This window comes from Pezoporus wallicus, unplaced genomic scaffold, assembly GCF_028554395.1.
Source record: "Pezoporus wallicus isolate ANWC-B61680 ecotype Strahan unplaced genomic scaffold, APGP_CSIRO_Pwel_v1 contig_3812, whole genome shotgun sequence".
NCBI classification, from domain to species: domain Eukaryota; kingdom Metazoa; phylum Chordata; class Aves; order Psittaciformes; family Psittacidae; genus Pezoporus; species Pezoporus wallicus.
Genome location: NW_026639618.1, coordinates 4308883 through 4329758, shown reverse-complemented (window position 1 = coordinate 4329758; position 20876 = coordinate 4308883). Strand labels below are relative to the sequence as shown.

The 20876-nt window shown below is 35.6% G+C and overlaps 1 protein-coding gene across 1 annotated transcript in view; it reads right to left on the bottom strand.

Moving 5' to 3' along the window:
• The window catches only part of CSMD3 (CUB and Sushi multiple domains 3), a 599019-nt gene that overhangs the window by 199380 nt on the left and 378763 nt on the right, over positions 1-20876 (bottom strand). The window contains exons 23-25 of the mRNA XM_057415252.1: positions 16610-16779; positions 7760-7916; positions 3359-3550 (exon numbers count right to left, since the gene is read on the bottom strand). Coding sequence (XP_057271235.1) covers positions 3359-3550; positions 7760-7916; positions 16610-16779 — 519 coding nt within the window. The remainder of the gene's footprint in view (positions 1-3358; positions 3551-7759; positions 7917-16609; positions 16780-20876) is intronic.

Here is a 20876-nt window from a genome sequence, read left to right as displayed (position 1 = left end):
ACAGTGGCAGCAAATTAAAATGTCTGTTGACTTATGTTGCTCTTAAGTATGCCAGCTAAAATGTTTCATGCAAAATATTGCTGTTTTCACATATTCTCAGAGTTTGCCTTAATGATCTGACCCTAAAACATCTTATGGTAGGCTGAGACCAAGTAAATAAAACAGTGCATATATCTGCCTGACTCTTAAACAAGTACTCTGGAAATAAAGGGCATCAGTGTTACAAAAGAAATTTTTATGGTTAGGGATTCTTTTTTTCATTTTCTTTCATAGCAAAGAAGCTTAGTTTCTAGCCAATTATAACTAAAATTGAATGTTGAAAGGACTACTATAATCCAGAAATGTTAGAACAGTTTTACTGCTGATTTATCTCCACTTCTTGTTATTTAATCATTATTGAATTTAGAGTTTTGAAACTGATTATTCTGATCACAGATGAGTAAAAGATATTCAGACTTAGGCCATTGTTTGGACATATTAAAGAGGTCTCTGTGATAAACCACTATGATGTAATTTTGTCATTTTCTTTGGGGAACAATTCTAATCTCAGCATACTTTTTCTTACTGATCTTGTGCATTTCTTAATTGCCCTTCTGCTTCCCAGATTTCTTCCACCCAATTTCCCCATATTGTATCATTACTAAGACATCATTAATCTCTTCTTACATATTTTTCAGCCCAAGAAGGCATCAACAGACATTTAAGACACTTTATATTGTCCATACTACATCCCTTTAAAAGTATGATCATTAATTAACATGAAAAATTAGAAGGTATGTGGAATTCAGAGTCATTATTTACAACTGGCATTCAAAGCCCTTTTAATTTCTAAAGCTTTCCTATACAAAAACCTCACTTGTTTTAACTAAAATATTTTAAAATCTATTTAGCGAAACCTATGAGATCCTCAGGTTGGAATGGATACTACTGTTGATATAGACAACAGCCTTACAGCTGCTTAACTCTTCTCTGGATAGAAGTAATGTGTTTTACTGCTTTTCTCTGGAGAAATACCTAATCGATATCAAGAAAATAAATTATTTCTGAGATAACACAATATATGTACTTTTGTTTGCTTAATTAACAGCAATACATACAAATACATGGTATTCTTAACTGGATGTATAAGTAACCTCCCTGTGAATAGCAGACTAATAAATATTTTTTGAATAAGATTAATTTAAAACTCAAGAAGTTTACGCCACAGACTGAGTCACATTCTAGAGATTCACCTACACAGAACATTCTGGAATAACTATAACATAGTTTTCACAAAAAGTCTGGTGGCATTGCAAAACCCAGGTGTTTAATTTGTGGTTTGTTGTTTTTTTTTTTTAATATAGTGACTTGAGTTGGATGGTTTAACAGTACTGAAACAAAAAAAAAAATAAGACCTTAAAGTATATGCAGCATATCATCACTTGTAACAGAGGTTCAGATTCCCGTCTGGATTTCAGTCTACTGACCCAGTTCTAAGGTTGGCAACCTGTAACTTTTGAGCTGTATGCATCTGTTCTGGAGAGGGACTGCTGAATAATTAAATTCAGGGACCTTCCTCCAAACAGCTTCTGTCATTTACAGGACAAATGACAGGAACATTAACCACCCACGTGTGAATTATTCTAGCGACCTCCCCTTTCACCAGACCTAAACTATGTAAGGTTTTGCTTTTTTGTATTGAATACAAGAAGATTGAATCTCACAGGTCTTGTGAATAGTGCACAGTACACAATCTGGGGAATCAGTTTAAAAAACAGAGGAATAACTTAAGACATATTCACCTAGGTCTGTTTTAAAACTAAGCAGGAACTCATACATACCTATATCTATCTATCTATCTATCTATCTATCTATCTATCTATCTATCTATACATAAAAAGTGTTACTTCAGTGATATGTATTATGATTTTTAATGTTTATAAAGGAACTGAAGATATAATTTGTTGCTCAAACTTTAATTTCAACCTTCTGGCACCTTCACATTTTATTGATCTTTTTCTTTCAGCTTCCAGCATGTGTTCTTTGTACATCTATTTGCTACTTGCATATTCCTGCACCATACTTTCCTCTTAATTCTTCGGCTTCATATATCCTAAATTATGTAGAAATTAGTTAAGACTTATCACAAAAGCACTTATTCTTTAATTATCATTCTAAGAGAGCTGTTCATTCCTTATTTGTTGCCTATTTTTCCTAAATGGACTTTATTTCTTGATAAAGATATGCCAAAGTACATTGTTTTCTGACAAACATAAATCTATACAAACTGCAATTCACCCCTTGCTTCTCCTACTCAATACCAATTTTGTATTATCATAGAATTAACAAGGTTGGAAAAGACCTTTAAGATCATCAAGTCCAACCTTGATCCCAGGAATGCCAAGTGCACCGTGAAACCATGCCTTCCATCTACACTTGTTTTGAATGCTTCCAGGGACAGTGATTCCACCGCTTCCCTGGGCAGCCTGTTCCAGTGTCTGACCACCCTTCCAGTGAATAATTTTTTTCCTAATATTCAGTCTGAATCTCCCCTGGTGCAGCTTGAGGCTGTTACCTCTTGTACTTTATTTCCTCTAAAAGGAGATGAAAAAGGAAGAAAATTACTAGAATCATAGAACAGTTTGGGTTGGAAGGGACCTCAAAGATTATATAGTTACAACCCCCTTGCCATTGCAGGGGCACCTTCCACTCGATCTGGTTGCTCAAAGCCCCATCCAACCCAGACTTAAGCTTCTGGGTGTTTAAAAGGTGCTTAAAAAACATTTAAGTCTTGTCTTCTTTTTGCTTTCCTGCAGAAGAAATTGACCCTGTAGGTACATGCACAATTTATAAAGTTATTTTAATTTTAATATTGTAATAAAATATATAATATTGTGTTATTCATCACAGCAACATAACAGAAGCCAAGTGAAAAAAAAAGACCAAAAAACCCCTCTATATCTTTTTGTGTCTTTAAGTTGTAATTTATAGTATTTATATGTAAATATATGTAAAGTTTTGTAGCTTAATGATATTTAGATATCATTAGAAAAAAAAAAAGGTTTACAATACCTCATAAAATACCTATGGTCCTTGCTTTTTGTATTTAGCTCTATTTTTATGTTGACTATTTGCTGATTATAACCAGATTTTTACATATTAGGAATTTCACTACACATGAATATTTAATAATTACTACCTTTTTTTAAACTGAAAAAAGCAACAGCACTCACACAAACTTGGATGAGAACTATGCAGAGATGGCAAATGTGTAAATAGATCTGTACACATACAGATCAGATTCCACACAGATCTAACAATCCTTACAAGATTTTTTTCTTTCTCATACAGTACTTTAAGTAATAATAAAATCTAATACCAATGCATGAAGGCAGAGGATAGTCCCATGCCCTTCTTTCCCCAGTCATACACTTTAGAAGGCTACTTCCATGGAGTGTGTACCCTGGATTGCATCCATAAATTATAGTGCTTCCTGCAAAATGACCTTGGTCACTGATTTTATATCCAAATTGTGGCACACCAGGGTCCTCACAATGTGAAAGCTCAAAACCTGTGTAGGAATAAAACATTATAGTTACAAAATCAAACTGATAAATACACAAATGAAATGAAGATTTTCTGGTTTCCAGTGGAAAGAAAACATTTTCAGACTTCATGTAACAAAGTTTAAGGTTTCTTCCCCAGTTTTTACAGTCTAAGAGGGATAACTGCCTATACCCCTCACTTACAGCATACAAACAAAAATATCTGTGTCATAACATCATTCTTCCCCAAGTCCAATTAAAGACTGAAAAAGGAAATCTCTTGTCATTATCAATGAGTTCTAAAAGTATGCAATAACTTATGGCAATTAAAATGACTGTCCATTTACTTTGAGGACAATCTCATTTGTGAATAGACATTTGAAGTCTCATAAACAAAACTGCACTGTAGTTTTGTTACTGTGCATAGTAACGTCAATGGCACAATACCACTTACAGCACCATAGAAATACTGCTATATTCACCAGTCTCTACCCTAATCCTGTGTTCAATAGTTTGTAAATTCAAAAACTACCTGCAGGAAGAAATTATAATGGTGGTACAGAGAGTTCAAGCCAAACAATTTGGAAAATTTGTAGAATTAAGAGATGTGGATCAAGAAGGAAACAAAATGACTTAAACATACAGAAACAGGAAAGCATATTAGCAGTTAGGGAAGCATAAAATATAATTCAGAAGGAAGATTGTCTATTCCAAATAAGGTTTTCTGTTACTGACTGAGAAGCAGCTCAAAATCTCACTGTGTTCAAAACTAAATGCATTTTATAAATATCATGCATATCAAAGAGTTTGTAGGTTAAAAAGGTACTTTTTGTCAGATTGATATTCTTGTATGCAGGTGACATGGGAGCAAATGAAGGGCTTTTCATGTCTGCATTGTTCAATAAAGTCATTTACACAATATTTGTCCATCTGGTCAGCAGTTGGTAGCCTTTCACAGTCTCTCCTCAGGTACTGAGTCATTACTGTTGATTGATAAAACGTTATTTTATTTTACAGACAAAATGATTCATTTTGAATAAGACCGTTTTGCTGAAAAATAATCGGTCAAATGCTGTATCTTCCCTGTTCTTCCATCAGCTCACTTAACGTCTGACTCAAAATGGTTCACCTCCTGAACAGCCTACACCAACTCTGGGCTGAACTTTTCTCACTGCAAGCTAAGCTACTGTTTCTCAGTGCAGAATGCAGTGCAGAACCTCTACAAGAGGCTTATGTGAGCAGAAACTTTTGTTGCATGAAGAAACTTCTTTGATATTGCCATTCTAGATACTTATCGACCAATAAGAATTTCCTGTCATCTAAGAAAATTGCGGATCAGACTGTATGAAAAAAAGAAGTCAAAATGTGCCTTGATTCCCAAGATGTCCTCATCTCTGGATGGACTGCTTATAGACACAGAACCAAGCAGTCTATTTAACTGATCACTTCCCTCCTGAGGGTGAACATGTAACTCCATTACCTAACCATTGGTGCTAGCAGCATTTTTGCTGTCCTAGTTGTATTTCAGCTAACCACACAGAGCTGACAGTTCTAGACACCGAACCAAAGGGAAAACTATCATTCTAGAGAAGCACCTGGTAGCAAGGGGCTTAGTGAAGCAGATATGGAAAGGCAATAGCTAGAAACCATAGAATCATATGATCATAGACTAGTTAGGGCTGGCAAGGACCTTAGGATCATCAAGTTCCAAACCCTCTGCTGTAGGCAGTGACGCCTCACACTAAAACATGTGTCCTGCATTCAGCAGTAACAGTAATTTTTCTCCTTCTCAGTAGCTATGCAGGGCTGCGTTTTGACATTCAGCCTGGAAACAGCGCTGATAACACCAATGTTTTTTGTTGCTGCTCAGTAATGTTTACTCTGACCAAGGACTTTCTGAGTCTCATGCTCTGCCAGGGAGGAGGGAAAGCTGGGAGGAGGCAGAGAATGGACACCTGACCCAAACCCGTCAAAGAGGCATTCTATACCACAGCATGTCATGCCCAGGATGTAGAACTGGGGGCAGTTACCCGGAAGGGCTAGATCACTGCTTCGTCATGCTGGGTATCGGTCGGCAGGTGCTGAGCGGTTCTTATCTCCTTATCATTATTATTATTGGTGGTAGCAGCAGTGGCTTGTGTTATACCTTAGTTACTGGACTGTTCTCATCTCAATCCGTGGGAGTTACGTTCTTTTGATTCTCCTCCTCATCCCTCTAGGAGCGGGGGAAGGAAGCAGGGGGGTGAGAGAGAGGCTGTGTGGTTCTGGTTTATGGCTGGGCTTAAACAACCCCGCCTTGAACACTTCCAGGGATGGAGCATTCGCAACCTCCCTGGGCAACCCATTTGAGTGCCTCACCACCATCACAGGAAAGAAATTCTTCCTTATATCTAATCTAAACTTCTCCTAAGTTTGAACCCATTACCCCTTGTCCTATCACTACAGTCCCTAATGAAAAGTCCCTCCCAGGCATCCTTATAGGCTCCCTTCAGATACTGGAAGGCTGCTAGGAGGTCTCCACGCAGCCTTGTCTCCTCCAGGCTGAACAGCCCCAGCTTTCTCAGCCTATCTTCACACAGGAGGTGCTCAAGTCCCCTGATCATCCTCGTGGCCCTCCTCTGGACTTGTTCCGACAGTTCCATGTCCTTTTATTATTGAGGACTCCAGAACTGTACACAATACTCCAACTGAGGTCTCACGAGAGCAGAGTAGAGGGGCAGGATCACCTCCTTCGACCTGCTGGTCACGCTCCTTCTGATGCAGCCCCAGTATATGGTTGGCTTTCTGGGCTGTGAGCACACACTGTTGGCTCATGTTACGTTTCTCATTGACCAGCACCCCCAAGTCCTTCTCTGCAGGGCTTCTCTGAATCTCTTCTCCACCCAGCCTGTAGGTTTCTCACAATATGTCCCTGAAGACACAAAATATTTCATTGTAGCTTGTGGGGATTTTGTTTACTGCTTAAAAGCATTAGGGCAAGCCCATGGTACGCATTGAACATTTCGTTGCCTACATCTACAGAAAACAAATATTAGCTGTATTTCCCAAAATGTAAAATGTCCAATGAATGATGATCAGTGGCACACTTGGAAGCTAGCAACTAGCAGCATACGCTAGGAGTCAATACTGGATCCAATCTTTCAACACCTTCATTAATGATCTGGATGGTGGGACAGGGTATACCTTTAACCAGGCTTGCTGGTAACACCAAATTGGAATGACTGTCAGTACTTCAGATGGTCGTGACCCTCCAGAATAACCTCAACAGGCTGGATAAATGGGCCAGCAATGAACCTCAGGAAGTTCAACAAAGGGAACTGCAAAATCTTGTACGTGGAGAGGAATCTTTCATCACCAGAATAAGTTGGCAGCTGCCCGGCTTGAAAGCAACTTTGCAGAACAGACTTGGGAGTCCCTGGTAGATGCCAACCTGAATATGATCCAGCAATGTGCCCTTACAGCAAAGAAGGCTAATAATAACCTGGGCTGCATTAGGAAGCATGTTGCCAGAAGACTGACAGAGGTGATCCTTCCCTTCTACCCTAAGCACTGTTGAGGCCACATCTGGAGTATGGTCTCCAGGTCTGGGCTCCCCATACACGAGAGATGTGGAATTAATGAAGAGGGTCCATTGAATGGCCACTAAGATGATTATGGGATGGAAGCATCTCTCTTATAGGTAAAGGCTGAGAGAGCTGGGACTGTCCAGCCTGGAGAAGAGAAGGCTCAGAGAGATCTTACCCATGCAAATAAATCTGACAGGATTGCATAAAGGAAATGGAGTATACAGAGCCTGGCTGGGATGGAGTTAATTTCTGTATCAGATGTAAATCTTAAGATGAAGAATCTTTTACGTATAAATTATCTTTATGAAAACATGGGTTTTAATTACACATCTAAAACTACTTGCATGCTTAGATATATTTTATGCACTAGTACAACTAACTTAAAATTATATTATTTTTTATTATCTTTTCCAAGACTGGAAAAACCTGCAAAATAAAAAACACATCAGTTTAATTATCAAACTACTTGAAGTGCCATAAAAGTAAAGGCTTTTTATGCTATGTGTTTTGATTTTTTTTGAGGTTCAATTATGAAACTATATTTTGATTAGTGATTTGCTGTTGATATAATCATTATTTGTCTTTTGACTGCATTTTCATTTTATGAGCAAAGAATTTTCATTCCTTCAAAATTAAAAATCTCTTATAACTGTTTTCACAAATACTTACTGGTATACACAAGCTGAAAACCTTCATCAGTGCCTTCCAGGTCTGAGTTAAATTCCAACCACAAATGATTTGAAGTACTACTTAGCGTCAGGCCTCTTAATGAAGCCCCAGTATATGCACCCAGCAGGTGAGCAGTGTTGTCTTTGCCATCATAGATCTGTAAAATAAATGTGAGTTTTATAGTTTTGAATTAAAACAATGATATATTTGATTTACAAAATAATTCTGTACATTTCCACTAAGAGGGAGGTCAGCTTTGCCAAGAGAGTTCTATTGCCACTCAACCCACAGTACTATCCGGATATGCTGTTAGCCTTTCTTGAGTTAATTGTGGTGATTTTTCAAATGCAATTTAAAATATGCCTGCTACTTTTTTTTTTTTTTTATAACAACAGGAGTGGGAAGAGGCGCCATATCAGCTCAGTGTTTTTAAAACTCCCTGTTTTCTTTTTCATTGTCAGTATTGTAATGCTGGTTACAACCTATTAGCAAACACCTATTTTGTGTAGCTACATCTGCCTCAGGTCACTAAGGTGACATAATAAAAGCTCATATATTCACAACCTTGGCTTGTTAAATAAACCTGTGATTTAATTTTTTTTTCATATGTGAAAAGAGGTTTCAAATTTAACTGTATAGTTAAAGGAAACTAAGAAATCAAATAAAAATAACAGCTGCTTCTGTGTGTTTAAAGACTAATGTAATCTATATGTAAATTGTAATACAGCACTTTTATTACTTATTTTTCTGCAAGAGTTGTTCTTTACCATATTGGAAACAGAAACTTCCACCAGACTACTGAACATATTAAGTGACCTTTTAATAATTCTCTCCAAATTTCCTGAAAAACTGGGTTGCTTTAAAACATCACAGGTTGCTGCATTACTGAAATTCCTAAAAACAATTAAACTATAAATTAACAGTAATTGTTAAGCCAACCACTATGTCCCACAGGATTCATTTTATTGATAATAACTAAACATCAATAAATGGGTTTTAAGAAAAATTTTACTTGCAAACCAGTACATTGACCTCTGAACAACTTTCAAAATGCAATATAGGTAAATTCTAAAGCTTTAGTTAAAAAAAAAAAAGTATAGTCTCCAGTTCTGCATAAGATCTAATTGTATTAATATGAAATGTAATTAAAGCTTGCATTTGTAAACAGGAATCCATGCCACAATGAAATCAAAACAAACACACCACCAACAGGAGTAAGGCAACAAATTGTGAAATATTTGTGAAATTGAGATCAGTAATCAAGCAAGAAAAAAATGCCAGAAGACAAAATAGTTCTAAAATGGACATAGGTTTATTTTGGTAACTGCAAGGAAAATGTCCATTCCAGAAGAATTATTGTTAACCTCGTGACAGAATTAAAAAAAAAAACCAGCTTGAATTTGATGCTCTTTCTTCTAATCTCTCCAAGCTGCTTATAACACCAAGGATCCTGGATTTATTTTTAAACACTACATAAGAATAATCCATTTCCTGCTATGTATGCATCACTAATGATTAACCAAAGAAAGTTATTGTGAGTTATACCAATTATTCACAATGTCTCGCCAGGACTTCATGGTACAAATTTTCTTCATGTTAGAATTTTCCCACAAATACTTTATTGCAGTTTCATTAAATGAACTACTATATTAAACTTATCACACTAACATACTGACATCTCTTCAGACACTAATTCTACTTTATGGGCTAACGAGCTGTCCCTCTGTATAATACTTCTAAGCCTCTATCATTTCTATAAAGGAACAAAATTTATTTGAAGAACCCTAACACTTCAGAAACTCTATGATTCTTTGAGGAGAACTGCATTTGGTTGAGGGAGAGATGTGATTCATTTGAACATAGAATCATAGAATCATAGACCAGTTAGGGTTGGAAAGGACCTTAAGATCATCTACTTCCAACCCCCCTGCCATGGGCAGGGACACCTCACACTAAACCATATCACCCAAGGCTCTGTCCAGCCCGGCCTCGAACACTGCCAGGGATGGAGCATTCACAGCCTCCCTGGGCAACTCATTCCAGTGCCTCACCACCCTAACAGGAAAGAATTTCCTTTTTATATCCAACCTAAACTTCCCCTGTTTAAGTTTGAACCTGTTACCCCTTGTCCTGTCACTACAGTCCCTAATGAAGAGTCCCTCTCCAGCATCCCTATAGGCCCCCTTCAGATACTGGAAGGCTGCTAGGAGGTCTCCACGCAGCCTTCTCTTCTCCAGGCTGAACAGCCCCAACTTCCTCAGCCTGTCTTCATACGGGAGGTGCTCCAGTCCCCTGACCATCCTTGTGGCCCTCCTCTGGACTTGTTCCAACAGTTCCATGTCCTTTTGATGTTGAGGACACCAGAACTGCACACAATACTCCAGGTGAGGTCTCACAAGAGCAAAGGGGAAGGATCACCTCCTTCGACCTGCTGGTCACGCTCCTTTTGATGCAGCCCCAGGATACGGTTGGCTTTCTGGGCTGCGAGCGCACACTGCCTGCTCATGTTCATTTTCTCATCAACCAACACCCCCAAGTCCTTCTCTGCAGGGCTGTTCTGATTCTCTTCTCTGCCCAACCTGTAGATGTGCCTGGGATTGCTCTGGCCCAGGTGTAGGACCTTGCACTTGTCATGGTTAGACCTCTGGACAGCGTTCCTTCCCTCCAGGGTATCAACCGAACCACACAGCTTGGTGTCATTGGCAAACTTGGTAAGGGTGCACTCAATCCTACTGTCCATGTGATCAGCAAAGATGTTAAACAAGATATGAAACTAATTTTTTTTTTTTCATTGCTGACCTTCAAATGTTCAGATTAATATATACCCCTCTTCTTGAGACAGTTGGTTCTTCTCCCTTAGGACAATCAATGGATACATGTTTGGTAGTATAATTCTCAATTTAAGTAATGTTGTCTCTCTTGTGCTTCATTTGAGTTAATGGGTATCGTTATACAATAGATATTTCTAGCTGTATTTTAAATTATACGGTTAAGTTGCAAAGAAGAGTTAACAGCCTACGTTCTGTTGATGGGATCTGAAGAGCCAGCATTTTTTTCCTCCCTGAAATAGGTGGGAGTTTTGCTAAAGATTTTGAATGAGGTAGTAATTCAGCTTCAGAATGTGATCCAGAAGACAAGATGGTATGTGAATTAAGGTAGCATCATTATCTTTTTTTGAATATAGGAATATTCTTTCTCCTAGGCCTTGCTAGCACATCTGGTTTTGTGTCACTTGGGTGCTAAATGTATGGCCAGGAATAATCATGAAAATACTATTTGGTTGGATGCATTCTGCCTTCAAGTTATTCTGTAGCATTAATGCAAAGATAATTGATTTGTGATATAATGCTTGAATATGCCAGTGACAACCTATTCAGAAAACTGAAGTCCATCTTTATGAGCTATTTTAAGACCTGATCTGTTAAATGATTACTTCAAAAGGAGGAAAGGCACAAAAAATTGCATTAATGGCTTCACATCACAGTGATACTTTGAAATGTTATAGGGAAGGATGCTAACAGTGAACACTGCTTACGTAAATATGATTTGAGCTGAGAGATGTAATGTTTAATTTGGGGAGGAGGAGTTATGTTTGCATTTACAGTTAGAGAATAAAGAAATCTTCCTAAGCTTTTGAGGGGCTCTATTGTCAAGAAATTTAAAATGGAAATTTTCAACTAGTATATTTAACTTCATAAAATTTTAGCAAGGGGATAGCATAAAGTGAATGTCTTAAATTTGTACATTTTAATCAAACTATTTTTGAGATTTGCCAGTGAAACATAAAAGGCATATGGATATGAAGATCTGTGCCTTTATAAAGAGAAGAAATAACACAAAATCAGCAGCTCAGAGCTGAGGCTGTCAACACCCTGTCAAATGTATCACTTACATCACATGCAAATAGAAGCACTAATATAAAGACAGAAAAGGGCCCATATGTTTGGTTTTTTTTTTTGTCTCCTACATTTATTATCTATTTATCACTTATGTTTTCAGGATGATATTGCTAAATGATTATGATGGCAAGTGTGGAGATTCTTAAGAAACAAATTAGCAAAAGCCCAAACATTACCTCCCTTCAAAGTCTTCAAAACCCTTCAAAAACTGAATCCTGTGCACACCTTTCAAAGCTAGCCCACAGGTGAGTCAGCAAAGGCAGTAAAACTGAATCCTCCATATTCTGCAAGAGCAGAGTGCTGAGCCAAACGCAGGCAAAGGGTACTCTTAATGCCAGTTCTATTTGGTTTAGTGACACACTGTTACCTGCCTGTTACTGCACTGATTGTTTTAGTAGAAGAAAAAAAGAAAGTTTGCTTCATTACAGTATAGAAAATAATTCTTAAATCCATTTTTTTTCCACATAGGTGTAATTTCATCTGGCACATCAGTGCTCACTGTACATACTGCCAAGCACACAACCTACTGCAAAAAAAAAAATAAAAAATCCCTGCAAACAACTGCTCTGTTGTTCTCTTTTCATACTTAGTGTTCCTTTCTCTTTTATTTTAGGTTCACTTATGGAATCTGATTGCAGGTTTTTGAGGGGCAGTGATTTGATTTTTAACATTGGACAGAAAACTACTCAGTAATTATTACCATGCATAGGTACATATTTATTTCTGTTGAAATCTACTGAAAATAAACAATCATATTCAATCTTCAATTTCAGTAAAATATGCCTTTCCCCCAGTAAATTGATAAAGTATACTAAAAGATCTTCAACATAAAAGAGTACTTTCTATATTCAACTGATTTCAACATGAATCGTTTTCACCACTAACAATGAACTACTCAGGCAAATAGAAGTACGACAACTCTGTTCCTTTCCATGCAAATCTGAAGGGTTTGCTTACAGCTATTGGAGACTCCAGATTTTACAAGCAAAACTCGTGGATGAAGATAAAAGCAAGGAAAAAAAGGCAAACAGATATGTTCTCACACTTTGGAATCCATGTATTCTTTCCCTCTGCTTCCCACATATGCAGTTTACTCTAAAAATGTTGAATTCTGGAAATAGCACAGAAACTCAGTTATAAGTACAATTACAAAGAAGGAGATAACTGTCATCCTGTTTCCAATTAAATGGATGGGCATGTAGTGACTGTACAGATCTTAAATTCTTCATATGCATTCATGAAACTTTCATGATTATTAATACAAGTTGTCAGACTATCAAGGGCAGGTTAAAGCCCTACACAAATAAAAGTGAGAGACATGTATTTCTCCTAATTTCCAATAAAAAACAACCAGTTAAAAAAACCACCTACAACATTAATGTATGCAGCCAGAGTAGTTACATCAAAAAAAGAAAACAGAGAATTGCATACTAAATGAAACAAATGATAAACCAAATAACTTGTTCTGATAATCTCTGTGTCTATACCAGCTCAGAACTGATAAATGGGAACTCCTCCTTCTCTTCCTGGGGAGTAACAGTAAAGGCAGTGACTTATTTGTGCTAAATATGCTGTTTCCTCCTAATGCTGTATTCTCAATCCAGCTGTTCCACTGTTTCAATCACAGTGCTTGTCAGGTACAGATCTGGTCCATGGTCACTTAATTCACGTGGTAAGCAGCAGACCCCATGACTTAACAATATATCAGAAGTTCAGTAGAATATTCAGTCTATTCAGTCTTTGAATGGAATTTTATCTATGTATTGCTGGCAATCTGAAATAGTAGCTGATAAAGTAAGAAAAAGTTCATGATTAACTTCTCTGCCAACATTTTCATTTATCATAATCGAAGAAAAGAGGTGCATCATCCATTAAATGTCTAGCTCAAAACCTGAGCTTTAACTATGAAATATTCCACGGTTGCTTTACTTGTGTTTGGGGAAAGGAAGCCCTTTCTTGGAGGCTTTTGTAGAAGTGTTTTTGTTTCCAAATAGCGACTTCCTTACACTCCCTACTTCACAGTTAAAAAAGAAAAAAACAAGGGTATATTCACAATACATCATTCAGCTGTTTGCTGTAAGACTGGATGATTTTTGGTTTTCTTTTTTTAAAACTTCTTTCCATTGCCATTTTTCATATCAGAAAAATTAATTACTTTTTACTTAGAGATTTCTTAGAGTTTTGTCAAGGCATTAATGCTTATATCCATTCACATATTAGACATTATCCATTAATGCATATTAGACAAGTTTACACTGCTGACTATTATTGATGCTTTAAAGTATAAACCTAGTGTCCTACTCCTGTAGACAAAAGTGTATTCTCCACAGTAAGCAAAATAGGCAACTTAGGCAACATTTTCCCTTTTTTTTTATTTTAGTTACCGGTTCTACAAAAATAAAAGGTAATTATTGCAAACTTATCTTCAAAGATATTTTACTGGGATTAAGTTCAATCAGCCTAAAAGAATATGGGGGGTGGGGGGGGTGGGGGGGTGGGGGTGACTGCTTTCCTGATCTTGAAGATATTAATGATAATGATATATACTAGGCATATTCCCAAGTCAGCCACATACTAAATCTTCAGCTGATAGTTTTTCAGCTCCTGGAGATGAGAAATAACCAATAATATTAGGGATCAACAAACAACTTCAGAAGTGGTTCCATGAGGTAAGTTACGGAATGTGTAACTGCTGCTTTCTGTTTTCTGAAACAAAACTTCTTTATTAAATAAACACCTGAATAAAAAGTCAGATAAAAATCTGTAATAAGAGCGTCATCAGAGGGATGAGGCGAGGGCTCGACAGGATACCATTCCTTCCCACAATATTAAAGGTCCAGTGCCTCTCTCTTCCTACAATATCAGATGAAAAAGGTGATAAACATACTAAATAATAATTCTGGTAAGGATTTTTTAATAGAGTGGAAGGAACTCCAACTCATTATTATAATTCAAGGCTGCTGAATTGAAAAACAGTCTAATTACTAGATATTACTTCCATTTAATAGACATCTACAAAACACTGCAAATATTTCTGCTACTGACGTTTACAGCTGAGTGGTGGCCTCCCTCCATCTATAATTAATTTGACATTCCTCTTAGTTAACATTTTTTAGTAAAACCTCTGTAGTGCATATGGTTGGAATGACAACTGAGAAATCTTAAGTGCACAGATCTTTTCAAAATTGTATGTTCTTTAAATTATTAAGGAAGAAAAAAGTTTTAACTGCTTTTATTCATGTTCATCCACATTTATATAATAACTAGCTTCCTCCCTACAGTGCTATAACTTTTACACTAAGATAATAGATTTGAATGGTTTCAGCCTAAAAAGTCTTGAGGAAATGCAGCCATATGCTTTCATTGAACGGGCATTAAAACTGTGGACAGAAATATTAGCATAATGATTTGGGTGGATAAGGATTCAAGTTCATATGTAACATCTGATTTAAATCTTATGCTGATGTTGGCTGTTTTAAAGATCTTACCATAACTTCAGCAATTCTTCTGCTTCACTAAGAAATTCCAAAACTGTTAAAATTATCTACTTACATACATCATCTGGACGTTTTTAATGGAAACTTGAATAAACAGGGGGTCTGTTTGAGGTTTTCTGACGTTCTATTTATATGCTAATAAATACTACATATCTTTCAAATTGAATCATTCTGCATGTGTTAATGTAAATATCAAAAGGTATCCACTTGGTTCTGAAGTAAGTAGTGAAACCAAAATAAAATAAACATACCTGTGCATGCTGGGTATCTATTAGTCTTTGGTTTATTTTAGTTTGTGTGTGTTTTTCTTTAAGAATGTAATACCTGGTTTCATTTAAAACTTTTTCTTTTTTTTTCCTGTTGCTTGATTTCATTTTGTATTGGTTGCTTAGGTCTGCTTATGCCTTAGGTGTAAGTAATCCCTTTTTGGCAATGTTTATGTCTGGCAACTAATGACAGAAATTGTAACCTGATGCTCAGATGGTTAAAGTTACATGAGTCTAACAGTCTGAATCATAGGCTTTTTCTTACAAATACATCTTTCCGTAATCCTTCTCATTTTAATAACTAACTGGCACACTATGGTAGAAAAACCTTTTCTTTAAATCAAACATGATTGACAGAGTACATCTTGTTCCTTTGATTTCTGGGAGGCAAGTTTAACTAATTTGAGTATTTTTAAAAATCAGACAATTATTTAATCTCTTTTATTAATATCATATTGCATTTAGTGCTAAAAGACAGCTACCATGATCATCATCAGCTTTAAATACGTAGTTTACTAAGCAATATATGCCACTGGAAATGTGTATTTTGGGGAATACAGTAATAAAATCTATGAACAAATCAAAGTAAATGCTACTGAATTTATGGAGTGAAACTGCTCTATAAAAGTCTGGAAGGTTCTAGTTTCCTGTTTTTACTTTGTTATTTGTTTATTTAATGAAAAAAATCTCTTCACATGTAATTGCTAAAATTATAATTTTTTCAGGAGATGTTATATACCACCCAAGATTAGAGTAATTTAAAGCATAAAACTCGTATACAAAATGCAGTAAGTAGACTGTGTATTAAATTAAGCTTCTGGCTGTAGTATTTATTATCTTTATATCATATAGCTCAAGTTATGAAGATACTGAGGAACAAAACAGAATTTACAAAAGATGTAACTGATGAATATTTAGCACTAAGAATAGAATAAAAATACACATTAAGGCAATGCTTGATTTACAGTTTCAATCTCTTTTTTTTGATTATATGTAGTCAGAAAAATGCGTTTTAAGAAGCAGATTACAGAAACACCTCAGGGTGCCTGATTTACAAATGGAACTGGTTCACATATGTATTTTCCAAGGAATCTTTAATATAAATTTGAATGATACTCTACTGTCACAGACATAAACTTAAATGATATGAGAAACTACAGGTTAGTACTAAGTTACATGATTACATACCTTAAGAACATCTCCTTGGGCTAAGTGAAATGTTCTGGCAGAAATATTGATTCCTTTCCCTGCTTGTACCTGGATGCTATAAATACATTCATGGTTGTTTTCATAATTAAGAGGATAATTGGGGGACAATAAGATTCCTTCATTATTTGTCGTGGAGGCTCCACATTCAGCTGCAATCAAAAGAAAATGTTAAGGTATATTTTAGTAGAAATCATAGATAGTTTTCGTAATGGATATGATGGGAATGTTAATGCAACCTAGTCCAACATTATTAATGATTGATATCTAGAATCTAGTTCTAAATATATATTCATGAAAATGATTGAAGGCTATAATAATATTTCTGAACTGCAATACTTTAACAGAAGTTTGTTAAATAATAAGGAGATTTGATATTAATGGCATATTCCAGAATTATAATGTTTTAAATGATCTTCGTTGGATATTGTTTTGGAGGAAATACACTTGCTTTTACTTCTCCAACACAGACATTCATGAAGACACACAGATTATATGAAAATAATAGTACTCTAGAAGTCTAGATGTATATATATTTACATATACATGAACATGTATAAATATGCATACATGCAGATATAAACATCTTCACACAGATTAATGAAAAAAGAATTTTTCTCAATTACTAACTTGCTAAAAGAGTCAATAGTATAAATTTCAGTAGAAAAAAGTTATTCTGTATCTCCCAGATAAATAACAACAACAACAACAACAAAATAATTTCATTAAAATGACTACAAAAATAGTACCACAAAAAAAACATAAAATCTTGTGGCTATGCTACATTGGGCATTAATGCCTAACTTTCACTTACTATGATATTTTGGACTACTCACATAATTAAGACTTTTTTAGCACTGAGGTATTTTAAATTAACACGGATAAACTATAACAGTTCTTTCCTTCCCTTTTTATTTAATTTTAAATTTAATTGTAATATGAAATGTTCTGGCTTATATTTGTTTCAGGATCACTTCAGTATTCTTGCCACTTATTTTATCAGTCTCGTGACAATATGCCCTTTTACTTTAACCAGGGAAATTCATTGGTTTATAATTTAACAGAATAATTAATAGTATTGTTCAAAACTATGTGGTACACTTAATGGTTTGAAAAGATGTGTAAACAATCTATGGTACCTATTTTAAGAACTACAGTTGTTTTTTAACATTATTATAATCCCCTCATCAGACTTGTTTGAGAAAAATCAAGATACTGAAATATATATTATGTATATGAAATCCACACATTATTAAAAAAATCCATTGATGAACTATTTATTCTGTATGTAGCTAACCTAAATATTATTCAGAGCCAAACCAGGCAGAGATTAAAGCAGGAGAAATGCTTGATGACTGTTTATTTCTTTAGTGATACAGAACAAGTACTTAGGTGTCATCATTTTTCTTAGAGCAGCTGGATACACACAATCTAGGCAGAAACGGAAAACCTTCTAGTCCACATGATCATTTTATTTCATTTTCAAATAAATAGGTATTTGCTATTCTCAAGGTGTATAGTTCAGGCTGAATTACAACACATCGGAGTAAGATGACTGTCATTTCAAGTTTGTGGGACATCCTTTCCCATTCCAGAGATAGAAAAGTCAAAAGGCACAAGGTAATGACAGTATTAAACTGATCCCAGAGCTATGGTTTCATCAGAACTGTAATTTAAAGCAATTGTTTTTAAATCTTAACACAGCAGTGAACTGTTAGGACATTTTAAAGTAATACTTGAGAACCATGTTTTCTGTTAAAATAATGAAATTTTCATGTTGTACTAGTTATGAATCTGATTGCACTTAACTCAGAGGGAGAATTTTGTGTTCCAAGTTGTGGATGTTCAGGGCCAGGCTGGATGGGGCTTTGAGCAACTTTATATAGTGAAAGGTGTCCCTGTCCATGGCAGGGGGGTGGACTAGATGATCTTTAAAGTTCCCTTCCAACCTAAACCACTCTGTGACTCTATGTACTATCTCAACACTTGTGTTAGCAGACAAGTAAGCAAGTTTAGTAACAGTCGTCTTGAAAACCATATTATAAGAGAATTTCTCTTATAGCATTCAGTTACATCATTACAGTTCTATGGAAGCATACACTGTAGCCTACAATAGTAGCTTCTTCTTCTAGGATTCTTAGAAATCCCCCTTCTAAGAGGGATTCTCACAAAATCAAGTTAGCTCCTGGCTTCTCTACTTGCCTCTTGTTCTCTTGTTACTGCAAATTATGACTTTACATTAAAAAAAAAACCAACCAAACAAACAAAACCCACCCTCCAAAAAAAACAAACAACAACAACAACAAAAAAACAACAAGCAAACAAAAAAATTCACAACTAACAAATGGAAAGCCCCAATCACAAAATGCCAAACACAAAAAAGTGCAATTCTGAGTAAGTGCTGAATCAAACAGGGAAGTGCTAAATCAAACTATTAACATTGCAAGACTTTAAAAACTGTACCATAGTTTATTCTATCTGCCCATCTCCACTTCTATCTGTAAACATGAACAAGCAACTACATTGCTTAAAACTGCATGGAATTTCAGGTAGCCTGTGATTACTTTCTATTCTTTGATAACTTTAATACTATAGCATTAATTAGAAAATATCATACTACTTCTATGTGCAGATAAATGCTGAGTTTAAAAGTGTCAGGGAAGAAATGTTAACTGAGTTCTAAAGTTTAATAGAAATACAAATACTAAACATACGTAATGTTTTAAAAATATTTGGAAAAGCATTTTGACAGGTGTTAAAATAAAAGAGACTTGAGAGCACAGTTAAGGGATAAAATTGAGTGAAAACATGTATAGAGGGAAATATAGAAGAGGAAAAAAGAAGGCACACAACACTGTTTTGAAAGTAAAGAAAAAATCACAGAGGAACAGAAAGTTTGTGACAATCTTTTTAAATATATTTAAAGCTGTTACAAGAAATTGAAAACATTTCTGTTCTGCCTTCAGATTTTGGTTTAGTAACAAACCAAATTTGAATTACAACAGCTGAAATTCAGGCTGTTTTAACACCAAAGTTAACAAAAAGTCTACTTATTTCAGCTGAAACTTAGAACCTGCCCTACACACTTTGATCGTGAGAAATAAATGAAATAAGGGAAATATTACAACATCCGGCTACGTTTTCATAATTACTTTTTTTTAGCCTTATATAAAGTACAAGTAAGTAACACTAAGACTGAAATAAATAACCGTTTCTGGACATTAACAGAAATTTAGAATCTTGTCAGTATTAGAAGGAAGAATAAACAAAAACTCAAAAAAATAATGAAAGGAAAATAGTGATATAATCAGCTATTATACAAAATTACTGTTATGCTTTTGGTTATGAATGCGTGTTCATTGTACATGTCCATAATAAAACAGATGAGTTTAAGCTACTGTTTATTATTGTGTTTGAATTCTGTAATCATGTAAAATGCCAATTTTATTGTAACCAAGGAAAGAAATGCATCTGTTCGGGTAATTTAACCATTTGAAAACAATCCTTCAATGAATGGCTTTTTGAAAAGAATGTGCTCTATTAAGAAAATCTTGCAACGTTTTTCATAATTCAGCTGATGAAAGGTTCACCAGAAATAATCATCAAACAAAAATATGTGACACACTGCTACAGATTGAAATTCAGCATTGTTTTCTTCAATGCAATCGTTGGAATCAAAAGATAAGACCTACAAATAGCAGTTCTGAATTCTGAAAAGATGGTAACTCTTGGTCAGGACGTTAAGGCCAACAACTTGACTGGGCAAGTAACTGGAAGCATTCTAAAGGGATTTTATCAGGAGTGGTAGTGGGCTGCAAATTGACAGCTATTTCAGAAAGTATATCTAAATTCAGTGCTCAACTAACTAGTTCTTACAGAATCATAGAATAGTTAGGGTTGGAAAGGACCTTAAGATCATTTAGTTCCAACCTCCCTGCCATAGGCAGGGACATCTCCCACTAGACCATGTCACCCAAGGCCCTGTCCAACCTGGCCTAGAACACTGCCAGGGATCAAGAACTTCTCTGGCCAACTTGTTCCAGTGCCTCAACCACTCTCAGAGTGAAGAATATCTTCCTTATAACCAACCTAAATCAAAATTAAACCTGTTCAATTTTCAAACCATTGCACATTGTCCTTACAGTCTCATTGACCAATACCCCCCAGGTTCTTCTCCACAGGGCTGCTCTGAATCACTTCTCCGCTTAGCCTGTAGGTGTGCTTGGATTGCCCTGATCCAGGTGGAGGA